Source organism: Oculina patagonica, chromosome 1 (genome assembly GCF_052425735.1).
Source record: "Oculina patagonica isolate OP01 chromosome 1, crgOcupat, whole genome shotgun sequence".
Taxonomy (NCBI): Eukaryota; Metazoa; Cnidaria; class Anthozoa; order Scleractinia; family Oculinidae; genus Oculina; species Oculina patagonica.
The window spans coordinates 13355970-13379939 of record NC_135758.1 but is presented as its reverse complement, the minus strand read 5'-3'; the positions used below and the strand labels follow the sequence as shown (position 1 = coordinate 13379939).

General features: G+C 37.4%; 1 protein-coding gene across 5 annotated transcripts; it reads left to right on the top strand.

The window, feature by feature from the left end:
• Nucleotides 1-2201: 2201 nt before the first annotated feature.
• Nucleotides 2202-20951, top strand: LOC144657493 (uncharacterized). Of its 5 annotated transcripts, XM_078517841.1 has the most exons (7): nt 2210-2296; nt 4087-4166; nt 7645-7726; nt 12685-12969; nt 14966-15037; nt 18349-18582; nt 20388-20951. In XM_078517841.1, the coding sequence occupies exons 4-7, from the start codon at nt 12687-12689 to the stop codon at nt 20702-20704; spliced, it is 906 nt and encodes a 301-aa protein (XP_078373967.1). In that variant the 5' UTR covers nt 2210-2296; nt 4087-4166; nt 7645-7726; nt 12685-12686; the 3' UTR covers nt 20705-20951. The 5 variants fall into 5 exon arrangements, with proteins under 5 accessions (XP_078373993.1, XP_078374001.1, XP_078373967.1 ...); XM_078517875.1 differs by lacking the exon at nt 14966-15037 and having other exon boundaries at nt 2208-2296; XM_078517858.1 differs by lacking the exon at nt 4087-4166 and having other exon boundaries at nt 7681-7726.
• The last annotated feature ends 3019 nt before the right edge of the window (nt 20952-23970 follow it).

Genomic DNA, 23970 nt, shown 5'->3' with positions numbered 1-23970 from the left:
ACGAGCACGGTGACCTTTCATTTTTGTCTTAGTTTGAGTGTAGCGATCAAATTCTTTCTATAAAATGAATATAGATCAGTTTCTATAGTAGAAAAATAAATTATCACTGGAAAGTTGTACTTTGCCAGTACTCATAAAGATATAATTATGGCCTCGAGAATATACTGCGCGCTTGGAACATATTATCGACAGTGATTAAAATCACTGTCGATTAAAAGTGCGTGAATTTATCAAGAAACATACATTAAATTTTTCCTTGACATCGATGCATTACATTTACTGTTGTATTAAACACTTTGCTTACAACCTGCGTTTTTGCTCTCACGGAGCGTAACTGAACGGTTCAAATATGAACGTTTCTGAGGGTGTATTATACTCTGGCGGTCTGGTAGCCTCCCACGCAGTCGTTCTTACCACGAAGGAGGAGGAGTGAAACACGATCGCCCCTAAGAACGACTGCGTGGGAGGCTAGCGATCTGGCGGCTTAAGCTAATTTTTAGTCTCGGTCTGCGGGTACATTTAACAATTATTCTTTGAAATCGAGGTGAATAGTGGTAGAATATTCACCGAGCCGCGGAGCGGCGAGGTGAATATTCTGCCGCTATTCACCGAGATTTCAAAGAATAATTGTTTTAGTATATACACACGAAGTGATATCAACAACAAGCGATCTCAAAGTTTTCAGAAGGAAATCATTTAAAGTCGATTTAATTGACCTCTCAATTCATGCGTGGAAAACGTACATATAAGCGGCACTAACAGACATGCGCGAAACAGTTTACAGAATGTTCAAACATGGCAAATCTAGTTAATCTTCGATAAAATCCTCGTCACAATCTACCAAAATGGTCCTTTAACACCACTCAAACCTGAAATCTGATCAAAAACCTGCTTGCAAAACATTTTGACCGTTGAATCAAAGCTTTTGAAGTTCACTTGAATTGAAAATTGAAAGAGCAGTTGGCGAAGGATCCACCTGAAAGTTTGGATTATCAGCTTACTGAATGTCTGCAGAACTGTGGTGAAAACTGGATGTTTTCTTGCACAAAGACTTTTTCCTGAATATTTGTGGAGGATCTTGGTTGAATAACACTTGATGTTGCTGCCGATATATCTGCGGTATTCATTTCTGCCGATGCCGGGCGAAGAGCGACTTGACGGTAAGCAATTGTTTATCGTTTAAGTACTCGAGTTGTGTGGACATTGTGCTGCAAATTGCGAAATATGTAGTCTTCTCTTACTTTGAAAACCATCAGGCCAAATTTCTTAGCCTTTTTTTGTCTTTTCTGGTTCAGCATCTTCTTGTATTCTTAGTATTTGCGATTCAGAAACGCCGGCGAAACGCGAGTTTACGCCGGCCATTTTGTTTCAGTTTGGATCAAGCATTATTCACTCCGTAGGGAGTGAATAATGCTCATTAGCCCGAGATAGCGAACCAATCAGATTGCTTGAAACACCAAGAACACTGAGTGTGTATATACTAATCATATTTATCTGCCAAATGAGTATGTAATATTCGCACAAGCACGGACAGTCGGAAGTCACTATGGCAAATAAAGATAAAAAAAAGGCGCGGGGTATTTTTCTATGGTTCTAACATCTGTTTATCAGGATTCAGCTGGAATTTAAAAAAGGCCCGATTTGGACTTGAGAAATTAAGGCCGGCGAAGACAGGCCCACTTTTTTGTATGTTTACAAAAAGCGATCTAATGGTTGCTAAAATTTAAATTTTTACTAACATGAAAATCAAAACATATCAAAATTAAACTGCGTTTCCAGCATTTGAAGGTCCAATTTAAAGGTATTACGTAATAAAAATAGTAATATTTTTCTGTGCCTACTGATGATTTTTGAGCGGCGAACTTATCGACTTATATAATTTTTAGTTCTGACCACGCTCAAAATGAAGCATATTGCAGCATAGGCTAATGAGATCTCTAAAAATATATATTCTGACGCATACAATATTCAGGCGCTAGCAAGCTCTGCTCGAAATAGAGATACGCGTCTAGGCATGCGCTGTTTCTAGGCAATATTATGGCACTCCCAAGTTCTTCTCGTTGACAGAGAAACGCCACTAGGCATGTGCTGTTTCTAGGCAATATTCTCGCGCTCCCAAGTTCTGCTCATCCGTCAACTGTCAGCTGTCATTCATATTTTTCTAATTGGAACCCCTAAAATGTAGAACGTTTAAGATCGTTTGATATTCTCTACAGAGAACCAACTAGTAACGCAGGGCTAACTTGTCGCAGGAGAAGTTCATCGAAGTAACAAGGGAGCACGAAACTGCCGCTAAGTAAGTTACGTCCTTTATCATGTTTATAAGATATAACGGCTGCCTGATGTAGCACCTCTCAAAGTATATTCCAATGACAAACATGAGGGAGTCAACGAAACTAATTTATCTTTATCGACGTCTTCTTCACAGCCACGTCTAACGAAGGTATAATTTACCGATAAACCCGAGTCGCTTATAGCTTGTGTATCCCGATAACTGGAATTTTGTTGAAAGCCTTAATTCTGTTTAGAGGGTGGATAAAGGTTTGGTAAAAAGTTACATACCCTTTTGCCGATTTCCCTGTTGTAAATGTTTACTCGTTTTTCACACGTATATGGACAAAAACAATATTATTTTTTGATAGAACGTTGCTCCTATATGCACGGAACAGTTATGAATTGGAGCAAGTAAGCTAAAGTGAATACTAGGCAACTGATTGTTGAATTTACTAGGCCACAAAAAGTCCATTTAAACGGTATTGCGTTCTCCAGTTAAAACTGAATGGATCTTTAAGTTTTGAATGGCTTAAACGCCTTCCGATTTTGAATACACATAATAGAAGTGACCCAAATAGATCTCAACGTTTTTAAAACCGGACCAAGCTTAGGAGACAACGTAATTCATTGCATGCATATTATTTGCCACATCTCTCCCTGAAGCACGCAAAGATCGATAAAGAATACATCTCTAATTTTAGCCATTTAAATCGTTTTACAAATGTTATTTGTCAATTGTGTGAGATGTCTTTTATTTTCGACTTCGGAAAGTGAAACCTAACAATTAAAAAGGTCTAACATTGAAAACAATCGGAGTTTGCTTAACAAACACTTTGGCGAAATGAGTGTGTAATATTCGCATGAACCCGTTAAGTCGGAATTCGCTATGTCCAATAAAAATTAAAAAAAAAAGCGCGGGTAACTTGTTTCTATGCATCCTGAAATCTTCTATTCAGGATTCAGCTGGAATTTAAAATGGCACGGTTTGGATTTGAGGAATTAAGGCGGCGCAGACAGGCTACTTTTTTGCATGTTTAACAAAAAGAGATCTAATTGTTGCTAAAATGTAAATTTTCACGAACATGTAAGTCAAAACATTTCAAAGTTAACCGGCGTTTCCAACACTTGAAAAAAAGTATTAGGTAATAAAAATAATAATATCTTTCTGCGCCTAATAATTGTTGAGCGGCGACTTTGTCAACTTATGCAATTTTTCGTTACGGCCACGCTCAAAATTGACCTTTTTGCAGCATAAGCTATTGAGATCTCTAAAAATATATATTGTGACGCATACAATAATATTCAGGCGCTAGCAAGCTCTGCTTGGTGACAGAGAAACGCCACTAGGCATGCGCAGTTTCTATGTAATATTATGGCGCTAGCATGCTCTGCTCGAAATAGAGAAACGCCACTAGGCATGCGCTGTTTCTAGGCAATATTGTATCGCGCTCGCAAGTTCTGCTAGGTGACAGAGAAACGCCATTAGGCATGCGCTGTTTCTATGTAATATTCTGGCGCTTGCAACTTCTGCTCGAAATAGAGAAACGCCACTAGGCATGCGCTGTTTCTAGGCAATATTGTATCGCGCTCGCAAGTTCTGCTAGGTGAAAGAGAAACGCCATTAGGCATGCGCTGTTTCTATGTAATATTCTGGCGCTTGCAACTTCTGCTCGAATTAGGGAAACGCCACTAGGCATGCGCTGTTTCTAGGCAATATTCTGGCGCTAGCCGTCAACTGTCAGCTGTCATTTTTTTTTCTAATTGGAACCCCTAAAATGTAGAACGTTTAAGATCGTTTGTTATTCTCTACAGAGAACCAACTAGTAAAGTAGGTCTAACTTGTCGCAGGAGAGGTTCATCGAAGTAACAAGAGAGCACGAAACTGCCGCTAAGTAAGTTACGTCCTTTATCATGTTTGTAAGACATAACGGCTGCCTGATTTAGCACCTCTCAAAGTATAAGCCAATGAGGGAGTGAACGAAACTAATTTATCTTTATCGACGTCTTTTTACAACCAATTGAAAGTCTTACAAAAGTATAAAACACCAAAAAACCGAGTCGCTAATAGCATGTCTATTTCGATACCTGAAATTGCTGTTAAATGCATTAATTCTGTTTAAAGGATGGATAAAGTTATTGCAAAAAAATATTACGTACATTTCTGCCGTTTTTTCTATCCATTGTGGATGTTTGGTCGCGTTTTGCACGTATGATGATTAAACAAAATTAAAATTTTATCGCCTCTGTATTCACTGACTGTGGTAAAAATTAGATCAAGTAAAAAGTTGCAAAGTACTGGGCAACTGAACACATGCTAATATTATTTAATTTACAAAGGCCTCAAAACATCACTGCGTTCTACAGTTCAAACTGAATGGATCCAAAGGTTTCTTGGAACCGGACCATGCTTAGCTGACAACGTAACTCATTTCATGCATATTATTTGCCACATTTCTCCTCGTAGCATGCAAAGATCGATACTAAATAACTGGCCAATTTTAGCGATTTAAATCGCTTTACTCGTTTTGTTTTGTCAGTTGTGTAAAATGTCTTTTATTTTCGACTTCGAATGTTGACATATAACAATTATAACGGTTCTGTTGAAAAACAATCGGTGTCTGCTTAACAAAATTATTTGCATAATGGGTGTGTAACATTTGCAAAAGCATCAAATGTCGGATGTCGCTTAGGCAAGGCAACTTTAAAGAAAACGTCGGTTTTTTTTATATTTTTATATACCTCCTAAAATCGGTTAAGCAAGATTCAGTTGGAATTTAACATGGCCTGGACTGGACTTCAGGAATAAAGGATGGCCAAGGCAGGCTACTTATGCATGTTTCTAGGCAATATTCTTCACTATCAAGCTATGCTCGGTGACCACGTTTATTTTTATAGCTCGTTTGTTTAAATGTTATCTTTCAACACCTTGCTATTATTCCTTGTTGCAGCAATTTTTTATCACTGTATTTTTTTATATCGTAACATTTTATCTGTTTGTGGCTTACGTCTTCAGATTTTAAAAGCACATAATTGCTTTCTAAACTCATAAATAGAAAACAGCTTGACCCAAATAAATCCAAAGGTTTCTTGTAACCGGACCACGCATAGCTGACAACATAACTCATTTTATGCATATTATCTTCACCCCGTAGCATGCAAAGATTGATACTGAATAATCGTATTGATGCGTCACTTATGTGGGAGGCCTTTATCACGACTTCGAATTTTGAAATTAACAATAACGGTTCTATTGCAAAACAATCGGTGTTAATTTGTTTGCTTAACAAAATTATTTGCATAATGGGTGTGTGTTATATTCGCACAAGCAGCAAACGTTGGAAGTCGCTACGGAAAGGGAGATATAAAACAAGCGTCGTTTTTTGTTTTTACATTTTTTATACTTCCTAATTCAGTTAGAATTTACAATGGCCTGATCTGGACTTGAGGAATAAAGGCTCTCAAAGGCAGGCTACTTATTCATGTCTATAGGCAATAATTCTGCTCTAGCAAGCTCTGCTCTTTGCTGCGTTTATCTTTATTGCTCGTTTGTCAAATGTCATCTTGGAGAATTGTTATTCCTTGTTGCAGCGAATTTTTAATTAAATATTTTTTCACTATATTTTTTTTTTCATACCGTCAAATTATTTTTTCTTTATGCCTGACGTTTAACATAAGGTATCGTGAACTGAAGTGTGAATTTTCTGTAGGTAAGAAGAGACAAATAATTTATGCTTGGTTTCCCCAATGCAAAGCCTTTTTCTTATTTCATTAAAAGAGGAAGAACGTCAAGTTATTGGAAATGATTGTAAGTCCATAAACTCTTCCTGACTAGGTTTAGGTTTCGTTATCGCTTAGCTGATAAAGCATAATTTATATTTTTAAGCCTCGCTATTTATTAATACAGAAAACTCTCCCTTCTTTAGAGAAACGCCGCTAGGCAAGCTCTTTTTGTATATAATATTCTGGCACAACAAGCTCTGCTCGTAATAGAGAAACGCCGCTAGACATGCGCTGTTTCTTGGCCCTTTTGTTCTTGCGCTAGCAAGCTCTGCTCAGTGACCGTACGTATCTTAAGAGCTCATTTGTCAACTGTCTGCAACTTGTGCTTTTTACTCTGTTCTGCGAACTTTAAATTTCTGACATTTTACTTTCTCACTGAAAAATTTCATACCATTATTCATTTTCCTACTTTGTAACTTAATTGTAATCTTAAGTATCGTGAACTAAAATTTATCTATTCCTATAGAAAACAATCAATACAATTCTTAAGAAACTCATTTGCATAATGCGTTTGTAATATTCACACAACCAGCAAACGTCGGAAGACGCCACAGCAAAGAGAGATAAAAAAAGCGTCCCAAATTCGTTTAGCAGGATTCAATTGGGATTTAAAATGCCCCGGTCTAGACCTGAGGAATAAAAGCTGCCAAATGCAGACTACTTATGCATGTTTCTAGACAATATACCTGCGCTAGCAAGCACTGCTTAGAGATCGCGTTTATCGGCTTTCTAGCTCGTTTGTCAAATGTCGTTTTTCAGCAAAAAGTTGAAACTGAAACATCAGTGGGCATGCGCTGTTTCTAGGCAATATTCTGGCGCTAGCAAGCTCTGCTCAGTGACAGAGAAACGTCACTTGTCATGCGCTGTTTCTAGGCAATATTCTGGCGCTAGCAAGCTCTGCTCACTAACAGAGAAACGTCACTAGACATGCGCTGTTTCTAGGCAATATTCTGGCGCTAGCAAGCTCTGCTCACTAACAGAGAAACGTCACTAGACATGCGCTGTTTCTAGGCAATGTTCTAGCGCTAGCAAGCTCTGCTCAGTAACAGAGAAACGTCACTGGGCACGCGCTGTTTCTAGGCAATATTTTGGCGCTAGCAAGCTCTGCTTAGTAACAGAGAAACGTCACTGGGCATGCGATGTTTCTAGGCAATAATCTGGCGCTAGCAAGCTCTGCTCAGTGGCTGCACGTATCTTTAAAGCTCACTTGTCGACTGTCAAGCAACTTGTTTTTTTACTCTTTGCTGCGAAACTTTAATTATTGGCATTCTCTTTTTTCACTTAAATATCTCATACTGTCAGCCTTTACTCCTTTAATTTGTAACTGAAGTTTTATCTAAAGAATCGTGAGCTAAAATTTACCTTTAAAGAGATATGTTTTTTCCTAAAAAAAGCTCTTTCTTCCCTGGAGCAATGCCGCTAGGCATTTGCAGTTTTTAGGTAATATTCTAGCGGTAGCAACCTTTGATCAGTGATCGCGTTTTCCGTATATGGATAAATTGTGCTGTCAGCTGTCAAATGTCATTTCTATTTTTCTAATTAGGATCCTTAAAATATAGAACGTGTTAGGTCGTATCCTATTCTCTACAGAGAACCAACTAGTAACGCAGGTCTAACTTGTCGCAGAAGAGGTTCATTAAAGAGGAATAGGAAGAACGAAAACTGCAGTACGGTAAGTGCGTCTTTTATCATGTTTATAAGATATAACGGCAGCCGTCTGATGTAGCACCTCTCAAAGTATAAGCCAATGCCAAACATGAGGGATCGAGTGAACGAATCTAATTGATCTTTATCGACGTCTTTTTACAACCAATTGCAAGTCTTACAAAAGTATAAAACACCAAAAAACCGAGTCGCTAATAGCATGTCTATTTCCATACCTGAAATTGTTCTTAAAAGCCTTAATTCTGTTTAAAGGATTCATGACATTAGGGCAAAAAATGTTATCTACCTTTTTGCCGTTTTTTTTTTCATTGTGGATGTTTAGTCGTTTTCGCACGTATGATTATAAAACAAAATTAAACTTTTATCGCCCCTGCATTCACTGGCTGTGGTACAAATTAGATCAACTAAAAAGTTGCAAAGTACTTGGCAACTGAACACATGCCGATATTATTTAATTTACAAAGGCCTCAAAACATCACTGCGTTCTACAGTTCAAACTGAATGGATATTCAAGTTATGTACGGCTTAAACACCTTCACATTTTGAAAACACATAATTTTTTGCTAAATTCATAAATAGAAAAAATCTTGACCCAAATAAATCCAAAGGTTTCTTGGAACCGGACCATGCTTAGCTGACAACGTAACTAATTTCAGGCATATTATTTGGCACATTTCTCCTCCTAGCATACAAAGATCGATACTAAATAACTGGCCAATTTAAACGATTTAAATCGCTTTACTCGTTTTGTTTTGTCAGTTGTTTGAAAAGTATTTTATTTTCGACTTCGAATGTTGAAATCTAACAATTATAACGGTTCTGTTGAAAAACAATCGGTGTTTGTTTAACAAAATTATTTGCATAATGGGTGTGTAACATTTGCAAAAGCATCAAACGTCGGAAGTCGCTTCGGCAAGACAGCTTAAAAAAACGTCGTTTTTTTAATTATTTTTTATACCTCCTAAAAACGATTAAGCAGGATTCAGTTGGAATTTAACATAGCCTGGACTGGACTTCAGGAATAAAGGATGACCAAGGCAGGCTAATTATGCATGGTTCTAGGCAATATTCTTCGCTAGCAAGCTATGCTCGGTGGGGGGTCTGAATGGGGTTAACCGACTACCGACAAAGGGCGAAAATTATAACTGACAAACGACAAAATAATTAAATTTTAACTGACTACAGACATGAGGACCCTCCAATTCATACCCGACTAACGACAAAGGGCGAAAAATATAACTGAAAACCGACTAAGTAATAAAATTTTAACTGACTACCGACATGAAGACCCTCCAATTCATACCCGACTAACGACAACGGGCGAAAAATATAACTGAAAACCGACTAAGTAATAAAATTTTAACTGACTATCGACATGAGGACCTTCCAATTCATACCCGACTAACGACAAAGGGCGGAAAATATAACTGACAACCGTCAAAGTAATAAAATTTTACCTGACTACCGACATGTGGACACCCCCATTCAGACCCTCTCGGTGACCACGTTTGTTTTTATAGCTTGTTTGTTTAAATGTTATCTTTCAACACCTTGCTATTATTCCTTGTTGCAGCAATTTTTTATCACTGTATTTTTTTTTATATCGTAACATTTTATTTGTTTGTGACTTACGTTTAATATAAGGTCTCCTGAACTGAAATGTCAATTTCGTGAAGGCCGGTAAGAACAGACAAATATGCTTGTCCACTCACTGCGAAGCTCTCGTCGTATTTTTTTTTAAAGAATGAACGTCAAGTTAAATGTTGAAATGACCCAGAAACTCCTCCTGAATAGGTTTAGATTTCCTTTAGGTAAAGCTGATAAGAAATAATTTATATCTTTAATCTCCACTATTTTTATGTTAGGCAAATATCAACACAGAAAACTATCCATTACTTAGAGAAACGCAAATAGACATGCGCTGCTTCTAAGCAATCTTTTGGGGCCAGCAAGCTCTGCTCAGTGGCCGAACGTATCTTAAAACAGAAATAAACTTTTATCATAGAATGTCGCTCCTGTATGCACTAAAATTCATGAAGTAGAACAAGCATGCTTAGGTAAAACTGATGTACTAGAATACTGAACACATGAAAATATTATTAAATTTACAAAGGCCTCAAACTGCGTTCTCAAGTTCAAACTAAATGGGTCTTCAAGTGTTGAACGGCTTAAACGTCTTCAGATTTTAAAAACACATAATTGTTTTCTAAACTCATAAATAGAAAACAGCTTCACCCAAATAAATCTAATGGTTTCTTGGAACCGGACCACGCATAGCTGACAACGTGACTCATTTTATGTATATTATCTTCACTTCGTAGCATGCAAAGATTGATACCCGTCGTTCGACTTCGCATTTTGAAATTTAACAATTATAACGACTCTATTGCAAAACAATCGGTGTTAATTTGTTTGCTTAACAAAATCATTTGAATAGTGGATGTTTGTTATATTCGCACAAGCAGCAAACGTTGGAAGTCGCTACGGAAAGGGAGATATAAAACAAGCGTCGTTTTTTGTTTTTACATTTTTTATACTTCTTAATTCAGTTGGAATTTACAGTGGTCTGATCTGGACTTAAGGAATAAAGGCTCTCAAAGGCACGCAACTTATTCGTGTCTCTAGGCAATAATTCTGCTCTAGCAAGCTCCGCTCTTTCATCGCGTTTATCTTTATTGCTCGTTTGTCAAATGTCGTCTTAGAGACTTGTTATTCCTTTTTGCAGCGAATTTTTAACTATACAATTTTTCACTATATACTTTTTTTCATACCGTCACATTGTTTTCTTCTATGTGACTGACGTTTAACATAAGGTTTCGTGAACTGAAGTGTAAATTAAGTTTTCTGCAGGTAAGAACAAACAAATAATTTATGCTTGGTTCCCCTACTGCGAAGCCTTCGTCTTATTTCATTAAAACAACAAAGAACGTCAAGTTAAGATGTGGAAATGATCGTTAGTCCATATACTCTTCCTAAATAGGTTTAGGTTTCTTTATCGCTTAGCTGATAAAGCATAATTTATATTTTTAAGCTCCGCTATTTTTATGCTAAGCAAATATCAATACAGGAAACTCTCCTTTCTTTAGAGAAACGTCACTAGGCATGAGCTGTTTCTAGGCCCTTTTGTTCTGGTGCTAGCAAGCTCTGCTCAGTAATAGAGAAACGCCGCTAGGCATGCACTGTTTCTAGGCCCTTTTGTTCTGGCACAACAAGCTGTTCTCAGTAATAGAGAAACGTCACTAGGCATGCGCTGTTTCTAGGCCCTTTTTTTCTGGTACTAGCAAGCTCTGCTCAGTAATAGAGAAACGCCGCTAGGCATGCACTGTTTCTAGGCCCTTTTGTTCTGGCACAACAAGCTGTTCTCAGTAATAGAGAAACGCCACTAGGCATGCGCTGTTTCCATGTTATATTCTGGCGCAACAATCTCTGCTCGTAATAGAGAAACGCCACTAGGCATGCGCTGTTTCTAGGCCCTTTTGTTCTGGCACTAGCAAGGTCTGCTCAGTGACCGCACGTATCTTAAGAGCTCATTTGTCAACTGTCAACTGTCTGCAACTTGTGCGTTTTACTCTTTGCTGCAAACTTTCAATTTCTGGCATTTTACTTTCTCACTGAAACTCATACCGTCATTTTTTCTTTGTAACTAAAGCATCGTGAGCTAAAATGTATCTTGTAAGAATTTGTTTTCTTCTAGAAAACTCTCCCTTCCCTGTAGCAACGCTACTAGGCATTTGCAGGCTATAGGCAATAATCTGGCGCTAGCAATCTCTGCTCAGTGATTGCGTTTACTGTACGTACTGTCATTTTTGTTTGTCTGATTAGGAGAGAACGTCTAAGATCGTATCATATTCTCTACTGAGAACCAGCTAGTAACGCAGGTTGTCGCAGGAAAGGTTAATCAAAGACGAAAGTGAACAGGAAAATTTTAGTGCCTTAAGTTACGTCTTTTATATAACTGCTGTCTGATGTAGCAACGTTCAAGTTATAAACCAATGCCAAACATGAGGAAGTGGACGAAACTTATTATTTTTAATCGACGCACTCTTTACAACCAAGTCTAACAAAAGTATTATGAAATATCAAACAACCGAGTTGCTAATAGCTTGTGTATCTTTTGTTGAGAGCCTGAATTATAGTTTAGAAGGTGGTATAAAGTTTTGGTAAAGAAAAGCTATCTACCTTTTGGCCGAATTTCAGTGATTTACTGTTATGAATGTTTACTCCTTTTCACACGTATGCAGATTAAACAACAACAAAAAATTCCTATATGCACTAAATAATACCACGGAATGTTCGATCTCCTATATGTACTTAATAGTAACGAGCAAGTTAAGAGCAAGTAAGAGCAAGCACAATTAAATTTACAAAGGCCAGTAAAAGCCAATTTAAAAGGTACATTACTACGCTCTTCAGTACAACTTAATGGCTCTTTAAGGTTTTTTTACACCTTAAACGCCTCTAGATTTTTTGCACATATATTCTTTTATTGTGAACTCTTACAAAGCAAACAGCGTGCAGCGCTAAGCTTAGCAGACAGCGTAATACATTGTATGAATATTGTTTGCCACATTTTCCCCTGAAGCGTGCAAAGATCGACACTGAATAATTCGCCAATTTAAGCCGTTAAAATCTTTTTTTTTTAGTTATTTGTCAATTGTATGGAATGTCTTTTATTATCGACTTCGAATAGCGAAATTGGAAGTTCGCTTAGCAAACTCATTTGCATAATGTGTTAAAAATTCGAACAAGCACCACAGGGCCCCCAGGCTCACGTTATCACTTTTCGGTCAAAATGGTAAAGTCAAAATTGTAAGGATTTGTATGAAACTTTATAGATAAATTTATATCGAAAGAAAATACACTATACAGCCGGAAGTATTTTGCTTATACGATGTTTCTTGACCGTTCCAAAGCATTTAAACCGAACTTTTACCGATATCACTAAAACACATTGTTTATCTACAGAAATGGCCACTCTTCTGATGATTGTTGTTTTGACTTGTCTGTTGTCGCCTATGGTTTTAATGGAAGAAGTAAATCCCGTCATGCTTAAGCAAGGAGAAAGGCTTAGACAAAGAACAAAAAAATTGGAGGATAGCATGAAAGAACTGACAGAAAGGATGAAAGAACAGGACGAAAGGATGAAAGAACAGGACGAAAGGATGGAAGAACAGGACGAAAGGATGAAAGAACAGGAAGAAACGATAAAAAAGCAGGAAGAAACAATAAAAGCACTGAAAGAATGCAAAGGTAAATATACGAAAAGTCATACATGTACATACTCATAAAGGTACGTAAGGGCGACCGTGAAAGTCCCACCTTTGACAGCTAAAATCTAAAACTATCCGACTGCCTCTGATCGTCTGTACAGATTGATTGATTGGGTGTGCATTGTTTTCCATGCTGTGATACAGTGTTGTGCTTCACTTGCATTAAGATCGAGACGCGTTTAATTTTATTTTTTAAATGGTGTTTGCAACAAGTTTCGATAAATTCATAGTTGATTGTTATATGCTTTTATTAAATTCTCAACCTCTGATATTGCATTTCTAGCTTCTGATTGGTTCACTGAATCCCGGTTATCAGCTCGTATACCTGTGTTTGACCTTATGTGGGAAATGAGTGCGGCAAGTGCCGCTCAGCGTAAAATTTTTCTGCGGGAAGCGACAGTTCCATCAGAAAAATTGTTGAAAACAGCAAATTTGGCGAGCTTTATGAACAAGAAATAATCAGCGGTGCCTACAAAAACCGCAGAAATGCCATAGTAAAATTAACTACGCAAAACAAAAGGATTGATGCGAAAAGTTTAATTAATAATACTTGTAAACGCACAACAAGAGCGAGTGAATAAAGTAGAAAAGCAGCAAATAATTTACGAAAGAACGGCAAACTGAACTGACACAGTTTCACTAATTGTACGTCATAAAATTAGGCTCAGCACTTCTGTAAAGTTTTTTACCTTTTAATCTTGGTCTTGTCTTTTATACTTCAATAGACCTGTTCCACTTTGAGCTCAGATGACTGAACTGACACAATTTCACTCATTGTACGTCATAAAATTAGGCTCAGCCCTTCTGTAAAGTTTTTTACCTTTTAATCTTGGTCTTGTCTTTAATACTTCAATAAACCTGTTCCACTTTGAGCTCAGATGACTGAACTGACACAGTTTCACTCATTGTACGTCATAAAATTAGGCTAAGCCCTTCTGTAAAGATTTTTACCTTTTAATCTTGGTCTTGTCTCTTATACTTCAATAAACCTGTTCCACTTTGAGCTCAGATGAGTCTTGATGACAGCCGTAGAGCCGTAAATTACAAACTGTACAATGTAAACACTTGCTTCGTTCTACTTGCACAAGACGTGTAGTTTCCAGAAAAGCTTTTGCTTCGGATCATCCCGTAAATCTTAACTGTTGTCACAATTTTCAGGATGTATAGACGACTTTAGAGGCTGGATTATTGGATGAAAATCTTGGGAAGAAAACTCTCTCGCTCGCTTTCCTCGTGTGTTTCATTCGACTCAAGAAGTGAACACCACGCCACAAATTTTACCGCCTCGTCATACTATCACTTCGTTTACATCAAACTGAAATGTTCAGTCGATTTAAACATAAAGAAGAATTTAATAAAACAATTATTCTGTTCGCCCTTGTTGGATACGAGTCGTTATAGCCAACTCGGCGCTTCGCGCCAAGTTGGCTATTTACCACCTCGTATCCAACGCAGGCTCATAGAATAATTGTTAAATATCGTTCGGCAGAATTTTCACACGCCATTGAAAATGAAGCTAGGAAGCATACGCCTAGTATCATTTGGGTTACAAGTCTAAAATTTCGCAAGAAGCTCAAAAAGGCGAAAATCCTGATACTTTGCCTGAAGAACATATTCTAAAAACTTATATTTTTCGAAAAATTCAGAATGGGAGTTTTGCATCATTCTTTATGCACAAATTGCAGTGAAACTCTATCAATTTATATTCATAAATTTAGCAACGATAGAAACTAGAATAACCGTGAACAAGAGGATTGCTATTATAATCTGTTTTTCTACAATTACTATATTCATTAAAGAGAAACAAGAAATGGAATCAGGGCATATTTTGATATATTGTTAGACCATTTCTATGTCAAATTTGTTAAAATATTGTTTGGGTTAAGAACTGCGGCCACCTTTCCTAATTGAAACAATTGCTAGTACTATTTATATCCTCTGACGTCGTTTCATATCATTTCAATATTATATTTCAGCCTGCTCGAAAATACAAGAACTTAATAAAACGCTCAGTGAGTTGCAGGAAAAGATCAACCCCGAACCAGCTGGTAAGCTGTTACAACCTGTTGTGATAACTTCTATTATTATATATTAGAATTACTTTGAAACATGTGATTGGTCGAGAGCATTCAGTCAATTTACAGTAGCATGTGAACTTGACATGATAACCCAATATCTGAAGCTGATATTGGGTTATCATGTCGATTTCAAAGTCCGCCTAGTTTCCAAGCCCCTCATCCGTGTAGTGCTGTCAAACTTTTGAAAATATGGCTGAGCGATTTACCTCCGTTTCCAAAAAGGAATTGAAAGTTCTGATCGAGAATAAAGATTCTAAAAACACCAAGAGAACAAAAAAACAAGTGTAAAAATTCTGAATGATTATTTGAGGGAGAAGAACCTGGAGGAACCACAAGATGAAACCCCTTTGGCCAATGTTCTGACGTAGTTTTACGCCGGCGCTAGAAAAAGTGATGGCAAATTGTTTGAAAACGTATAATAAAACAATTATTGAATTCGGTTTTTGCATGATATCGTGAATTAACAAAACCGCGTGTCTGTGTTATCTGCCTCAGCCTTCGGCTTCGGCAGATAACACAGACCTTGGTTTGGATAATTCACATTATCATGCTCAACCTCATCCAATAATTGTTTATTATTAGACATTAGAATTACTTTGAAACATGTGATTAGTCGAGAGCGGAGGGGGGGGGGGGGGGGGGGGCGGAATATACAGTAGCATGTGAATTTGACATGATAACCCAATATCTGCAGCAGATTTTGGGATATCATGTCGAGTTCAAAGTCCGCCTAGTTTCCAAGCCCCTCGTCCGTGTAGTGCTTTCAAACATTTTAAAAATATGGCTGAGCGATTCGCCTCCGTTTCCGAAGAGGAATTAAAAGTTTTGATAGAGAATAAAAATTCTAAAAACACCAAGAGAAAAACACAAACAAGTGTAAAAAATCTGAATGATTATTTGAGGGAGAAGAACCTGGAGGAACCACAAGATAAAATCGCTTTGTCTAATGTTCTGACGTAGTTTTACGCCGGCGCTAGAAAAAGTGATGGCAAATTGTTTGAAAACATATAATAAAACAACTTTTGAATTCGGTTTTCGCATGATATCGTGAATTATCAAAACCTCGATTCTGTGTTATTCGGCTGAGGCAGATAACACAGACCTCGGTTTTGATAAATCACAGTTTCATGCTCAACCTCATGCAATAATTGCTTATTCTGCGCGAACAACGTTTACGGGGTTTTCATGCCGAAGAAACCTTTTTCGGATACCTCTTTACTTTGGTGGCGAGGTATCTGTGTGATCTGAGATTAAGAATCCAATCTTGGATTCTGCCCCAAAACGTACCCTTAGTGAGATAGGACGCACGGTATACGTATTATATTGTTTTTATGTGTAGACCGTGATAAACAACCAAAAAGTAATAATAAAAGTTACTCAGAAAAGAAAAGATCGTAAGATTCAGTTAGGAGATAATAAAACTTACCCACTCCCTCCTCACTGGAATTTGTTTTATGGAAGCGCTTAATTAAAATCCTGTGTTCGTTGGTGTCACAGAAACCAGTACATTTAATGTGAATATGTGTCCTCTTCTACTACATTTTACATTATTCATCGTCTCTACACCAAGAAATGTCCAATTGAATGTCTTGGGCCTTTTATTTAGGGCTTGTTCTATTTCCGCCATCCTGGATTTCAAAATTTTTCCGAAACGTCAGAAAACCGACCAACATTGATGCAAAGTACTCAAAATCAATAAAACTGTTCGTAAAAATCGTAAAATGGTGAAAGTAATTGCATTAACCTTATTTTTATTAATAAAATACAAATTTTGGAAAACATGCCTGTAAAAATGCCGTTGTAATGGTAACGTCAAGTTCCTGACATAGTAACCTATCTTACCAAATTATTGCCAGATAAATTTTAGGTGAACTCGCAAAGCTTGGCAGCGTTTGGTCGAATCTTGAAAAAGTTATAAGCGTCCAAAGTCAGCGCGGGCGCTTCCCCCCCGGTCTGGATAGGGTTAAAGCTTCGCTGCGAGTAAAAACGAAGATCATCGACTAAACCGTTAATTCGACGATCTTCATTTTTACTCGGGTATTTTGCAATGTGATATCTGACTTATTTTCAACTTTCGTTTATGTGCATTTTTATATTAATTTTCAAGTCCTCTTATTGCTAATGATAAGGTTTGGCTTTGCCTTTACGATGGTAAATGAGTTCGTTTTATGTTATACAGCTGGCTTTAAGAACTGTGCTGAACTGTACAGATCTGGAAAACAAAATAGTGGTGTTTATACAATCACCCCAGATGGTTCACATGCATTTGATGTCCACGGCTCGACCTTCTTCAAACCTTTACTCGGTTGACATTGTTGAATATTTATTGCTTTTTCCTTCGGATGCGTGCTGTCTACTTGTTTCAGCAAAAAGATATAATTAAAAAAGAGTTTATGATTTTGTCGCGTGCCGATGAAACAGAAGCTTGGAATAGACGTTTAAAAAACAAGACTGTTTCGCGAAATACCACTATTCCTTCTTTTAATTGGTGTAAACCTTGTTTGAACCGTTGAAAACGAATGTTCAATGTTTACCACGTGGTTCAAATAAAGATTTGTGATCGATTTTAGTTTGATTCCGATTCGCTGTCTCCTCCATTTGAAATGGCTTCCTGAGCGTGCGTAAAATGTTGCAACATTCACCCACAAATGAAATTGGGTTTTCTTTCTGTCTGAGTAAAGGTTATGCGATTCAAGAAAATTCATGATCTGACTCGTGAATTCCACGTTAAATTTCACTTGAAAAACCGATTTCGCACGAATCGCGAAATGATAATATTTTTATTACCTAGTTAGCTAAAATTGATACTTCTATCACGAGTTACCCCAATGAAGGTATAATGAAAATCATTGAGAGAAATTAACCTATTTAAATTAGCAGTGCTTTATAGACTGTTTTGTCTGACACCCTAGCAAATTTGCAATTATTTAACCCCCATTTTGGCTTACTTATATTTAAACTGTTTCAGCAACTCTTGCTCCGCCTCGAATAGTTGTAACTAGTAGCGGGGGAGCACCGTTTGGTAAACGGTATTAAAAAAATAAGAAAAAAAAAACATTTAATTTGAAGTTGAAGTTGAGGTTCAGTTACCTTTGATAAGAGCGTCCTTTATCCGACAAAACTGTTATAAGCCAAAAGGACTCTTAAATTACCGTAGAATTAGAAAAAAATCAGTACTCGCACAAACACACACATACACAAACGAAAAATAAGTTGTTTTAGGTATCCTATACTGTTCTAAACTTCGATATGTCATAGCTTTTGTCTTCTATTTATTTCAGATTACTGGATGAACTCAGCTATCCTAGCTAACAACGAATTTTATCAAAGTCGCCTTTACCAGTTCCTGACGCCTGCTGTTGGAAGTAACCCTCGGTGGGTGCTGTGCTACCGCGCCTCCACTCACGGCTGGGCTTCCAGTACCTTCCACAGCAGGTGTGATGGGAAACGTGACACGGTTACCATCATCAAAAAGGGACAGTACGTGTTTGGAGGATACACTGATATACCTTGGGGTAAATAGAATATTTCATTTCTGAATCTCATTAAATACTGGCCGTATCGTAAAAGAGGCAAAGCTTCTCGCGCAGCAGGCAAAAAGGGAAATTCTGTATACATTGTATAAATGTGAAGAAAGACATAAACAATTAAATTAAATTAAAAATAAATAGGAATTAAGAGGTGTTGGATTAATGAAAAATGAATCAAAAGTCCGGTCATGTAAAAAACAATATAACAATTTTTCGCATGATTTTTCGAAACGTTCACGTATGCCGAACAACTCGTCTATTATTACTCAAATCAAAATTTATACTTTGTACAGTCAACTCTCTGTTAACGGACGCCTCAGTAAAACGGACATCTCCATAAGACGGACACCTGGTGATGGTCCCTGCCGTTTTTCAGTCATTTTACACTATCTAAACTCCCTATAAGACGGACACCTCTCTAAGACGGACAACGGACACTTTGAAACCGTTTACGGACACCTAAGAAAGTCAGTTCTTTTTTATGGAATAATACTTTAAAACATCGTGTGGACATAAAGCAAAGGTAGTCAGCGCCTTACGGATACCAAACTTACTCACCAAAAACAATCCGCTTTAACGAATTACTTTTCTGCTTCAGTGTATGGGCACCAGAGATCGTTTTCTACTTACAGTATTACAGTTTGTAGAAGCACCTAACTTTTGCTTCAATAAGCGAAAACGGTCTTTTTTATTATTTTAGTCTTGCCCCAGTTTGCAAAGTGTGCAGTTAATAAGTTTTTTGACTAGAAGCCATGAACGTTTGCTTGAACAAGGGAATACATATAGGCATGTTACAGTTTGTAACAGGTGTACTGCTCACTTTTCAAGCAGTAAACTAGCTATCGACTGCAATGAACAAACTAGTCAATTTTCTATTATTATTTCTGTCCTAGTTTGTAGGTTTTGCTTCAACAAGCAACTTTAAACAGACTCAAAACAGATGTGTATTCATTGTGCATAGCCGTTCAGCTTTATTATCTCAGAATTACAGGTGTCATGTTACCTCTCTATAAGGCGGACACCTCTCTAAGACGGACAGCTGGGGCCCGTCCCGACGGTGTCCGTTGATTGTATTTAACAAAAAAAATTATGGACAAAACTATAGAAAGGGTATCGTTCAGTTGGATCGTGTCTACTCTCTTCAAGGTTATTCCACTGAAATAGAACCTACACTTAGATTTTCTTGAAACTTTGCCTATCGACTGTTTGTGTTATAAGAACTTTAATTTTGAAATAAAAATAGGGGGAGGCCCCGTGCATTTAGGAGCATTTAGGGTCGTTTAGGAGCAACAGTATCTTGTTTATACTCCATAAATCCTTATAAAATCACCATGATTATAGTGGCGAGTGCCTGCTAAATTCACGTTTCCGACGATTATTTCTTATGCTACACTGAGAATTGGTCCATATTTATTCTACAGAAAAAAGGTTCTACTCAACTCAAAACAACAGAAAAAATGATAGGTCGCCATACTCGTTTTCGAGAAAATGACAACTTACCTCCCTGGCGAGATTCAGCCGTAAAGAAAAAGCCGCCATTTTTTAATGCGCACGCTAATCACGCATGGAATTATGCGCAATACGGAGGCGCAATGCAATACTGGGGAATTACCGTAAGTCAGTTTCTTTCGAGTGAATGAAATGTGTTAAAAATGTGGCACAAGTAGGGTCAGCAATGCAAAAAAAGAGGCTCTATCAAGTTTTTTGTTGCACATTTTGCTAGAAATATTATAACATAAATTTTGTTTATGACATGCGTGTTTAGTAATTCTTTTTTCCCCTGATTTCAGAAAACAGTTTGAGCTATCTTTCCACTTCCAATGCGTTCATATTTTCGCTTCGCAACAAAGAAGGTCTCGCGCCATTCAAGAGTATGGTAACACAGCCACAATATGCAATTTACGGCTGGTCAGATAGTGGTCCAATATTTGGTGGAGGCCAAGGACATGACATTAAAATTGCTGACAATGCAAACAGCAACACTAATTCGTTAGCAAACTTTGGCCAGTTCTACTCTGTTCCAAGTGGAGTACAAAGCAGTTCAACAATCCTGGCTGGGACTAAAAACTTCACACCTGATGACTGGGAAGTGTTTTACCTAGGTTAAATCACCATAAGATCAATTATATCAGCAATATTTTACGAAGTTTACATTAATTTCATGTAAAGTCTATTATTTGCTAGCTGTACTTTTGAGTTTGAATCGCACAAGTTATTGCTGTGTCGGGAATATATCACGTGATTATTAGCAGACTCGTTGCTGTCAGTCATGGTTGAAATGTAAGCTAATTAGTTTCTTGCTAGGGCTGGCAACAAAATAAATGTATTTGAAGAAATAAACATAAAGGCAATGGTTCAGAGAATTAAGATTGTTTCTTGAATGACTATAAACTATCTAAAGTGTGAGCAAAGGTGATTTTCCATTAAATATAGAAAATAATATATAATTATAAATATAATTAGAAGAATATCCACCCAGTTTAGTAGAAAAAATTACAATTTCGTTCTAAAACCATAGTTATTAAAAAAAGAAGTTCAGCACAAATGCCGGCTCAGCGATTTGCAATTAAGCAGAATCAAGGAAAACTATAAAAATAATATTTTCTTTATGATACATTTCCACTCTGCATGTTTATTTTTTTGGCCATGCGGACATGTACAGCGTTACAACTGGTTACATATATTGCGTGACAAATGAGTCTTCTATCGGTTTACCACGCTGTCGTTGAATAAATAGTGTAAATAAGAAAACACGGCTCTGTTTTGTTGGCGCTTATCCCGACCTTTTTTCCGGGATTTGGAGAAGTAGTCATCGACACACTTGTGACGTCACAATTTGCCTACCAGCGGATTTTTGTGATAAGCCACTAATAGAGATAGAATAGATCTTTCCACACGATTGTTTTGAACGTCGACTGCGTTCTGATTGAGCAATAAATCGAAAAAAATACAAAATAATAATTAAAAAAACACACGATCATTTTTTGTGGTTTAACACTGTTGGTAAAACAGACCAATATACTTATTACTAATATCGCTCTCCTTTTGCATCAATACCAACTCTATTTATTTTTCTCCCTTGACAAAGTTTGAAATTCCCAAGGAAAAAATAAACACACACAAAAAACAAGATATTTTTTTCATTTCACCTAGAGACTGATTCCGTTGTCGTTTTGATCATGTGCCATTTCTGGGAATTCAACAAGATTTAGGATTTAAACTTTTGACGGAAAGCTCTCTTCGTCCATATAAACTTTAAACTTTTGTACTTCTCAGAAAAAAATCGATATGGCACACAAATATAATAAAATCAGTCACATCAGCTTTCGAGTGCGTAACCAGAAGTCGACCATGTATTTGTAATATTTGTAATCATCACTTCAATTCAAATTTAGGTTTTCCTACTAACATAAACCTTCGAATTGTGCCACTCTGGTTCTTCGATGTAACACTTATTAGCAAGAATTCCAGCAGTATCTGCTTGAAATATAAAGTAAATAAATTCGAAAATCTGCAAATAGCCAACCTGAAGATTGCCTACTTCCCTGCATGACGTCGCCGTATTCCTGACGGAATTTTGATGCGGTGATACCTAAGGCGCGTTTACACGGGAGAGAAATTTGGGTACGGACCCGGTCAGAAAAACGGTCTGAACCTAAACACTTTTGTAGAGAAACAGTCAAATTAAAATGGGGCCATAGGCGCCTGTGGGCGCGTTTACACGGCAGAGAAATTTGGGTACGGACCCGTCACAAAGACGGTCCGGACTTTACCACTTTTGTAGAGAAACAGTCAAATCAAAACGGGGCCATAGGCGCCTATGGCCCCGTTTTGATTTGACTGTTTCTCTACAAAAGTGGTAAAGTCCGGACCAATTTTCTAACGGGTCGTACCCAATTACTCAATTTTCTCTGTCGTGTAAACGCGCCTCTAGTCGTACCATTTAAGTACGCTTCGGTGTTTTTTGATCGCCTGCGTCTGGCCAAAATATGAATCATGGCTCAACTAAAGGCGCGTTTACACGGCAGAGAAATTTGGGTACGGACGTGTCACAAAAAAGATCCGGACACGAACACTTTTGTAGAGAAGCAGTGAATTCAAAACGGGGCCATAGGCGCCTCACACGCGGGTTTTGTACCTCATCCTAGCTTGGCTTACACGCGCGATGGCAGAAAAACTAAATATATTTTTCGATTTCCTAACTTACTCTGCTTGCGAGATAATAGAATGTATAATGGTGTATATTTAAGTTGATTCCTAACTTTTTTAATTTGCGAAAGAGAACTTTTGAAGTTGTCCTTCAGTAGCGTCTTGAATAATGATGCCTTGAATGAGTCAAGTGAGGCATTGAGCTACTGTGTTCTCGCCGATCCAAAGCATCAAATAGGGCAAAAGAAAATATTCTAGACGAAAGCTGGGAATATAATAACACAAAATACAGCAGCTTAATGCAGTCCGGTCGTTCTTTTTATAAATGTCAGTTTGTGGATTTGAAAAACTGATCGGACCATAGCATATAAAATATATTTTCTGTTCAACTCTGAAACAGAGCCTAAAATTTCCGTGGCGTTATTCGTGTAACCGGACTTCAATCGGATGGGTAGCCTAAGGAATCTGAAATTAATATTATACCAGACATCTACCAAATATTGTATTTTCTAGAGTTGACCATTTTAAATAATTCAAGAAAAACAATGATACGCTGAAGAAAAACGATTAGTTTTTCTATCTGCTGAAGAATGACACACGTGCCAACTGCCACTATTGATGACCAAGAGCAAAGATTCAGATGGGAAATACAAGGAAATTAATATAACAATAGAGCTGATGTTCGCAGGTGTAAATTTGCTTTTTGCCCGACTCAGGCTCATTTTAGCCCAAGCTGCAGGCGAGGGCTAAAATGAGCTCTAGGAAGGGCCAAAAACATCATGTTATTTACGCCCAAGAACATCAACTCTATTACTACTGACTGTAGTAATTTCAGAGGGTATTAATTGAGGAATCAAAAACAGTAAGCGATTGAACACTGCCGTTGCGAGTCCTCCTTTATTAACCGGGCGGGAGACTGGGCCGGCCCGGTTCAAAAATCGCCCGGAATTTTTTAGTCGTAGTAGTAGTAGTCTTGTCGGTAAATCGTTCCAGACCCGCTCGGCCACTTTCTTGGCCAGGATTCAAATCACGCACCCTTGATGTTTACTCGGCAGAAGCTATTAAATCACTCTCCTATTTTAAATTTTATCTAATACCCTCAATTCTCTTAAGCGTGAAATATATATTTTTGTGTTATTCAAGCGTTTGAGTACTGGTTTCCGAAACCGGTGATTTTTTTGACACGTCCAAGCAATGATTTTTTTTTATTGAAAACTGCTACGT

Excerpts from the sequence above, each read along its gene's own strand:
- LOC144657493 (XM_078517867.1), top strand. The coding sequence starts at position 12,687 with ATGGCCACTCTTCTGATGATTGTTGTTTTGACTTGTCTGTTGTCGCCT. Across the intron at positions 12,970-14,965 it reads AGCACTGAAAGAATGCAAAG|CCTGCTCGAAAATACAAGAA; the intron begins GTAAATATACGA and ends ATTATATTTCAG. Across the intron at positions 15,038-18,348 it reads GATCAACCCCGAACCAGCTG|ATTACTGGATGAACTCAGCT; the intron begins GTAAGCTGTTAC and ends TATTTATTTCAG.